A 9,089-nucleotide genomic window follows, 5' to 3' on the forward strand; every position below is an offset into this window, starting at 1 on the left:
TTCGTCTTCAATACATACATGAAATATCTTGGAACGATATCCAGGACATTTATATTTAAAACAAGTATTTGAGCTTTCAAATGAAAAAAGAAACAAAAGATGTATGTTTTGCTTAGTGGAACGTGTTAATACTTACTGCGATAAACTATAGTAAAGCTGTGGTTACTCTATAAAACACACTATATTGGCATCAGCTTTTTAAAGTATTTTGCTATCTAATTCAATGACATTCCTTAAACTCAATGCTGGATTATTTTCCGGGTCAAAAAGTCACGAACGCAACTGTTGGATTGTAACTAAACGCATGCTGGGTTGTTTTAAACCATTGGGTCAAATGTAAACATGTTCTGGGTTAATTTAACCCAAAAGCAGTCCCTTTTTAACCCTGATGAATTGTTAAAAAATCTGTACCATGATGTGCGGGTTAATGAGATGTGCAGATAGATTTTTCCCTTGACTATTACTGAGCGGTTAGTTTGGCTAAAGCAAGAAAGTACAGTGATAGAGTAACTCTACAGAATCCAATGTCAAACATGTCGCTACCAGCAAATAACACACCGGATTTCAAACGTTTTAGGGATTATACAGAAAGCTGTGTGAAAGAGAAAGGCAGTGTGTTAGTGTGAGAAGGTTTGTGTTGATAACATCTGAGGCCCAGCCATCATACCTCATGTGTTGAAAGGACGATGGTAAATAGATGCTGGTCACTGTAGCATTTCTTTTTACTGCAGCCGTTTTACAGATGCTTCTGCTTAGTCTTGAAATTGTTATTCTATACGGCCAGGTGTTCTTGTAACATTTATTAGTAGTTGGCAGCCAGTGTTCAGTGCATTACTGGTAGGCAGGTGATAAAATATTTCATCCTACCCGCCATCATAATGCACATGCTCCGAAAGCAAATCCTGTTGGATTTAATAGTATACATTTAAACCATTTGTTTTTAGTAGAGCAGGAGTTCATTGTTTTACTCTTTTTATTATGTGAATTTCCCCTTTGGCTTCGCAGATAGATATACAGTTGCTGAACGTATATTGTATGATTGACATACATAAGATATCTTGGTATTTGGCAGGGTAATCGAGAGGACAACCAGAAATTACATAGATGAGAGAAACGAAGTCTAGAAAAGACCATCAACTCCACAAATACTCAATAAAAAATAATTGCTATTCCTCCAAAATAGGGCAAACGTAGAAATGACTGTGTCACCACGTAACAGAGTTATAATGGTCGCTTCACCCGTGATGTTCATATACTGCAAAAGAGAGATCCAGAGAACATTGTGTTCTATTTTCAATAGCATGGAAATGAAGACTGTCTTATTAAAGTTCACTGAAGAGCATTTTTGTTTAATATTATGTCTTCACGTGGTGATATGACACTGACATTTGTCGAGGTGTTTTATTAAGTTTCATATATTCCACAATTTGCCACACAAAAGCTCAAACTTTTTCTGTAACTATTATTGAAATTGTTTAAGTCACAGATATATATATATACATGTCTAGAATTTGTGTCAATTAATGGATATTTTGGGAAGTTCCAGGAATACTGGTATTGGCTTGTATCTCTTAATTGAATCCTATAATAGTTTGCACTAACTTTGCACCGGGAAAGTCGATTGTTATAACACCAAACCGTTTCCTGTGACCGACATAGTCTTTCAGATATTCGTGCAGGAAGGGGTTTATGATCTTGGCCAGGGCGTTGGGGTGGGCAAGGATGCTGGCACCGCTGCTGTAGGTGAGGAACATATGGTTTTTGTTACCCACCGCAGCTTCCTCCAGATGGGTGTAGACACTTCTCCATTTCTTCTCCACCTCCTCTGGCTGCAAAGAGGATACCTGCAGCAAGAAAAAGTGATGGATTTATCTAGTACAGTCATGTGGTGAGCGATCTCAAACCCTCTCTGATGGATTTTTAAAGATGGTTGACAGATTTGAAGATCGGAGTTAAAACATGATCATCTTAAAATGTGAGCAAAATATGTTTTGTCATTTCCGATCAAAATGATTGGTACGAAATTAACCATTAACTACAACTTTTTTAGTCAATTCTTAATTCGATGCTTATTAATAGTTATTAATGTAGTTGTTAGGTTTTTGTATTGGGTAGGATTAGGGATGTAGAGTATGGTCATGCAGAATATGTGCTTTATAAGTACACATAAACAGCAAAAATTTACAACAACTAGTTAATAGTGAGAATTGCCCCCTGCTATACAATTCATTTACTTATTATTGCTTATTCATTATTATTATAAAAATTATTATCTTTACCTTCCAATGATCTGCGATGTCCAGCGAGTTGTAGCGCATGCCCAGCTCAGGCCCTGAGAAATCCTGCAGAACGATCAGTTTTCCTCGTGCCTCACCCACGGTGGGCATCTCGCGGCTGTGCCACAGCAGTTCCCAGTTAGCGTACTCGTGAATATAGCGCACAGCTGCCTCGTAGATATCTCTTGTGTCACTGAACTCCTCTTTCAGTCTCATCAGCACCGTCTCGGTCGGATACTCCCTCAGGAAGGCCACCACGTCTCTCAGCACATTCCCAAAGTGGGCGTACTGATACGAGATCCCGTGGTGGATGGTCAGGTTGCCTCTAACATGACGAACACGGATATCCAGAAAGCGGATTCCGGCACGTAGTTGCAGGGCGAGAGGCCAGGAGTTGCACTCGGCGAGCGATCCGCCATATAGGGCCATGGTGTTGTGGGTGCCAGGCATAGTCACATCTGACAGGGGGTGGGTGTTAGGGATTGTGGACATCCAAGATGGATTTAGGATCTCAGGGGTGGAGGTGTCATCATAGTCAGGTGTTTGGATGGCCCCGTGTCCCTGGCTGGCCACGCTATGGGTTTTATAGCGAAAAAAGAGGTGAGACTGCATTAGGCTATGGATCCAGGAGTGTAAAGTACAAAGTGCTGTGTTAAAATGGGTTTCTGTCTCACTAAGCTAACTAAATCACTCTTTTGTGATAACACAGGATGCGTGTTGGAAGCTTACAATCCCAACGTTGAAAAAATGTATGAGGTGGAGTGAATAATCAGGTTGCGTTGGTACAATTTGTGCATGAAAGTTGCTTAAATTAGAAAATCTCTACTGTCTCTTGATTTCATCATTCTTTAAGCCAAAGCAAAAAAAAGTCTAGTTTTAACCATCAAATACTTAATTAAGTGTTGAAGGCTTTCGACAAAACTTTTCATCAAATGCTTTTCAGACACTTTCACATTTAAAACTTGACATGTTACTTAATTAAACTTACGTATCTACTTGTACTTTTGACACCCCTTTGAAATAAAAAACCTGACGTCTTGCTAAAATACACCAGATTATTTATAATGGCTGTCTATGATAAAATTAGCTGATGGGTTCGTGTGCTGCAGATAATAGTAGGCAGACAAAGAGAAAACAGATACATTTAGCCAGTCTGATATAAAAGCACTCGTTAAAATAATGGATAGCAGATGTCAGAATCTTCTTCTTCGCAGTAAAATGGATTTTCCTTCATGAAATAAGAACTGTAATTTGTTATGTAGTATACTGTGAAAAGGTTTTACAATTATGGGTTTTAAGAACCTTACCCCAGCAAAATGCCCATTACCATTAACTCCAAAATGTGTCCTCTGGTGCCTTCCATAATGGCCAGTGATCCTCTACTATAAAGATAATCATTAAAATAATTACATTTAGATTTCACTGACACAATTACAGCACTTTTTCTGGCACTACACAACCCTAATTAAACATCAGACATATTGTAATTATTTTATGGCAATGTATTGTATGCTTGTTTTTTGCAACAAAAATGGAAAACCTCAGACCTTCCAACAAAGTCAATATTGGTGTGTATGAAGTTCCATCAGAGAAGAGAGCCAAGAAATCCTACCTTGTTTTTTGGATTTGCCAGTAAACCAAAGACAGGGTTTTTTTATGGCGCGGAGAACAAACTACTCAGTCAGGTTAGCCTCAACGCCAGCTGTTGTTGTAGCTGTCTCTCCCAGCAAGTACACAGTTCTGACTTGAACTTGTTGGAGGCACCAATACCAACTGACGCTTTTGTTTGTAGGGTCATTGTGCCTATGAGAGGTGTACAGTAAAAAGCTGACTCGATGATAGCAGACAAAACAGTCCAAATTGAACCTGGCTGCCATGTGGACCAGACAGATATATTGTGTTTCTATATATTTAAATTATATTTATATACTGCCACGTGAAGTGCACTAATTGTAGTTTCATGGCAAAAGTACTGTACCTAAACTTATTTTTTTAAATCTGATGTATACTCTTTTAGAAGTTCCAAAAACATTATATATCTAGTATTTATGTTTATTAATGAAACTAAGAAAATAATATAAAGGGGAGTTGAGGAAGTAACAGCTGAGAGTATAGTATTGCCAGGTGGGTGTAAATAAATATAGATGTAAGAATACTATAAGATACATTATCTATAGAGTAAACATGTCGGTTCAGGGTGAATAAACATGAAGCCTGGACTGCAATGATAAACATGGTTAAAAATATATTTTCACAGGGTTTTGGGGAAAATATAAGTTTACATTGTGATCTCACTACTGTTCTTTTTCCCAGGGGGAATGAAAAGGTTTCCAACTCCTGGAAATGTTCCTGCTTTCAGCTTACATTGAATAAAACAGAACAAACAGCTTTGTTGGTGTACAAGGTACCTTAGAGAGCATGCATCTCATTGTATTTTCAAGATACGGATAAAAAAAACGAAAACAACACACGATGCTGCACTTGGAAGCTGAATATAGATGCATCACATTTTTGAATTCGCCATTAACCTTGTAGAACCTTTGCTAGTTCATTTGCCTAACCAGATAAGGGTAATGCTAGAGTATGACCACCATTAGGTATTCAAAAAACACTCTAGATACTTGACGGTAATTTTAATCAGTGGCTTTCCTGCGAGGGAAAACAACTATTAGTTACCGCACTGCAAAAAATTACATTCTTAGTACATTCTCACAAGTGTTATTGTCTTGTTTTTTAGTACAAATAAGATATTAAGTCTCTTTTTAAAGAGAAAAATATAAGAATTAATTAAGTTTATGGTAAAAACAAGCAAATAAATCTGCCAATGGGGTGAGAAAAATAAACTTAAGAAAATGGTCAAACTAAATTCAAGTTTATTTTTCTCACCCAATTGACAGATTTCTTTTGCTTGTTTTTACCAGTCTTTACCAGTGTTATTTTCCATAAAACAATACTAAATATCTTAGGTCACTTTTCTTGTCAAGTATGTATATTGATTTAAGAAGTTTTAGATATTTTTACTAAAAACAAGACAAAAATCCATTGTCAGAATGTCATTTTTGCAGTGTGCTTTTGTAATAAAGATTGCAAATTATATAAATCAATGCAAGACAGAACACTACTCATGTGTTCCTCATGCATAACCTAACAAAGAAAAACAATTCCAACAACGTTCTTATTGTTCACTACCGTATTTAGCTACAACATTTCCACAAAACGCATTCATGTTACAATTCTGAAGTTTCAAAACTAATCAAACTCAATTAATAATGAAACTGGTGCCCAGCAGGATGTTATCTATGCATCTCACGTCTCCCATTTCCCATCATGCATTTGAGATCAGGGTGTTTTATCCGCTCAGTTCCCTGAACCATATCTTCGGAAATAAATAATAAACATATTCAATTAAAATGAAAATGTGCCTTGTTCCTCCTTTAATCCTAATTTACCCAATTGTGCTTTTCCTGTCTGCAAATATGTTATTGTGTTGAGGCCATCAAGCATTTAATAAAGCAAATCCTAATACAATGATTCTGACTTCAAGCATTCGCTTACACAAACAAGCTTGATCAATACGATTTCTCAATTTCTCTTTCCTCTGAATTTAAAGTGATGTTTTCCCACAGATGTTTGTGATTCTGTTCAAACAGTAGATTGTGCTGGTTCTTCTAAGTAGGCCTAATTTCAACATAGGCTCTTGTTTAAGAGCCAAAAACTTAATGCGCTAACATATAGTTACAATTAAGTGAACAATGTTATTTAACGGAAGTCAGTCAAGTCAAGTCAGCTTTATTTATATTTCGCTTTTTACAATTTTCATTGTTACAAAGCAGCTGTACAAGAAAAAAATGACTATAAGTAAAACATAAAAGGTTATGGAATTCAAAACACAGGTCAAATATCAGACACACAATAAATTCCTATATGCAGTGTTAATTAAATAAGACAACCAAATTCTAGCAGCCCCCCCGGCCAGGCAAAACAGTGCAAAACAGTATGCAAACGGTGGCGAGGAACGCAAAACTCCATTGGAGGAGAAAAAAAACCTCGGAGGGAAACCAGGCCTAACCAGGGGATTCCAGTTCCCCTCTGGCAAAAACTGCAGCCTCTGCACAAGCTCAACAGTGCTTGCACAACAAGGCGAAAAAAAAAAAAAAAAAAAAAATTAGATTTAAAATTATCATTAATAATCTAATAGTGGCTGAAGTTTTGTAGGGACGTCACTTCCTTCGTCCAGCATTTGTCAGGTCTAGGAATGGATTGCGCCCTGCCCGCTCCGCTCTTGTAACCTTGGAACAATGAGACAAGACTGGCTGAGAGTAGAGTACTGTTCTGCACTCTTTGATGCAACAAATGCATCAGTTGTTATTGGAAGTGTCCCTGGTTCCGGTTGATCTAACTAGTGCAGCCTAGATCTTTGAAATACATGTATTATGATAATCTAGTGTATGCAAGATTAAAAAGATGCGTCTTTAGTCTAGATTTAAACTGACAGAGTGTGTCCGCCTCCCGGACATTGCAGGGAAGACTGTTCCAAAGTAATGGAACAGAATTAACTTTACAACCTTACACTAGCAAGAGTCCATTGAGAAGCTCAATGTTATAAATGTACTTTATTATGTGATATTATTGACTACAAGTCATGTGGAAATTCATATGCGTATAATTCCAAACATTTCATTTTAATACCGTCACAAATCTATAATAATCTTCAAGAATGTGTATGTGACAAAAAGCTGTCATTTTTAACACTGGGTTTTAATGACATTTCCATCATCATCTACACAACCTTGTGTCTGATAAACACATAAATTACCCCTTCAATTAAGATTTCCTGAGTCCGAGAATAAAATATGAAAAACTGGTATTTTTATAACCAAAGCCGATAATCATTTGTCTCTAAATGAAGATAATTGAGCTTTAGCCTTTTATCTTTCTCACTTTCACAAATGCTCTCTCTCTCTCCCCCCGTCTCTGTCTGTGATAATTGGATGTGTATTGTGAAGTTGTACGCCCTTTGTTTCACATTCATCTCTGTTTTGTAATTGTAGTGAAACTGTCATTTCCTATTGGTTGATCGCTCTTATCTTTCTCTCTCTATGGTGGATTAATTACTGTTTCATAGTGTAGCTACGCCTTATGTCCTTCAAAAATCGTTTATTTATTATTCCTCTTAAAACTGTATATTTGTATCCATCTCACACCTCTCTTTGCCTTCACAGTCCCTGTTCTCCAGCAATCTCTTTATCTTGTAATACAGATGTTCCCAACCGCTGTCTGTTCTGATGGGGTCAATGACGGCAGGGCAAAAACAAAGCTAAACTCAAGCTATACAATGCAACTATATGCATAGTTTGGATGGTAAAATAAAGATTTTTTCCATACCTTGATGTCACAGGCTGTATGATCAAACGCGGCTTCAATTTGGCACAAATTCATCAGTCACTTGGTGGAACCCATGCAGAGGATGAGAAGTCTGCATCAATCTGTTTTTTAATATACTTACTAGACATTCAGGCTTTGAAGTGTGATAGAAGTGTTTTTGAGGCCACTCCTGAAAGGCTGAGGCTGGAAATAGCATCATTATATTTCAGGAAAAAAAGATGCAAAATGTTTTGTTTATATATATATATATATATATATATATATATATATATATATATTGTTATTTGTTGTTTAAATATACATAATAAAACATAAGCATGTTTATGGGTCTTGATCTCACAAGACCTTTCCTGTAGCTCAACTGGTTGAGCATGGTGTTAACAATGCCAAGGTCATTGGTTCGAATTCCCAGCGAACAAATCGCTTTGGATAAAAAGCTTCTGCCAAAATGCATAAATGTAAATGAGATGCACTGACACAGGTGGCCTTCTGTGCAGCTGGAGCGGGAATAGACGTACACTGAAGCAGAAAGATTACAGGTGGGATCATTTAGAAACATGGGTTTTCGTATCCACACAAGCGTATCTGGATCAATTCATCTGTCTGTCAGCAGTAAGAGCCACTGAAAAAAAGATATTCCGAATTTTTATGGCTGTCTGTCTTTTAGCTGAAATCCGTAACTTTTGCCTCTATAGAATCTATAGCATCTGTGTTTGAAACATGAAGTTGCAGGTTAGTTTACATACTTTTCTTTACCGAAGGATTTTTTTGTAAATTAAATCAGGTTACATTCACATTGAAGCCCTATTTCAGTGTAAATGAATCTGTGATGGTGTCAGCATATGGAATGGGTGTAACTTTAGTTTGGAAGTCTCAAAATTACACACCTTGCTCGTCACCTTTTGAAAAAGAAGGGCCACGTTTTTTAGGCCCCTCAGAGGCACGTAGAGTTCATCCCCACGATGCTCCATCACGGTGCATCATATGAACATCTGTGCTGGTTTGTCCCTCGTCTTCTATTGAGCCTCGGGCACCGCATCCGCAGCGTGAAGAATCCCCCATCGGCTCATTATCTCAAACTCAGCATCTCTGTGATTAACTCACCTGCTCCCATGTAAAACTAAAGGACGAATACAAGGCAGGAGGGTGTTAAGAAGAAAGCTGAGATGTTAAAATACATAAGCAGGAGAGGCTTTCAAACTAAATTGTTTACGGAGAGTGAGTATATGGGGTGGGGGGCAGAAAGCGAGATGATAATGACCAGATGTCAGATTGAAATTGAATACACTTAATGCGGTGAGGATCCATGCTGAGCTGTGCTTGTAGCTCACACTGTGGAATTAGACATTTGACACACACTTTGCCGGTGATGTGCGATATCTACATTGTGGTGATAGATAAGCTGTGGAGGTATATAATAGAGTAGAA

The 9,089-nt window shown here is 37.4% G+C and overlaps 1 protein-coding gene across 2 annotated transcripts; it reads right to left on the reverse strand.

The window, feature by feature from the left end:
- Nucleotides 1–978: 978 nt before the first annotated feature.
- Nucleotides 979–4,057, reverse strand: LOC306910035 (1-phosphatidylinositol phosphodiesterase). 2 transcript variants are annotated; one of them, XM_079484246.1, is made up of 4 exons: nucleotides 3,889–4,057; nucleotides 3,584–3,658; nucleotides 2,280–2,850; nucleotides 979–1,844 (listed from the first exon to the last, which is right to left on the reverse strand). In XM_079484246.1, the coding sequence occupies exons 2-4, from the start codon at nucleotides 3,637–3,639 to the stop codon at nucleotides 1,572–1,574; spliced, it is 900 nt and encodes a 299-aa protein (XP_079340372.1). In that variant the 5' UTR covers nucleotides 3,640–3,658; nucleotides 3,889–4,057; the 3' UTR covers nucleotides 979–1,571. The 2 variants fall into 2 exon arrangements, with proteins under 2 accessions (XP_079340372.1, XP_079340373.1); XM_079484247.1 differs by lacking the exon at nucleotides 3,584–3,658 and having other exon boundaries at nucleotides 3,889–4,047.
- Between the last annotated feature and the right edge of the window lie 5,032 nt (nucleotides 4,058–9,089).

This window comes from Barbatula barbatula (genome assembly GCF_947034865.1).
Source record: "Barbatula barbatula genome assembly, chromosome: 21".
NCBI lineage: Eukaryota > Metazoa > Chordata > Actinopteri > Cypriniformes > Nemacheilidae > Barbatula > Barbatula barbatula.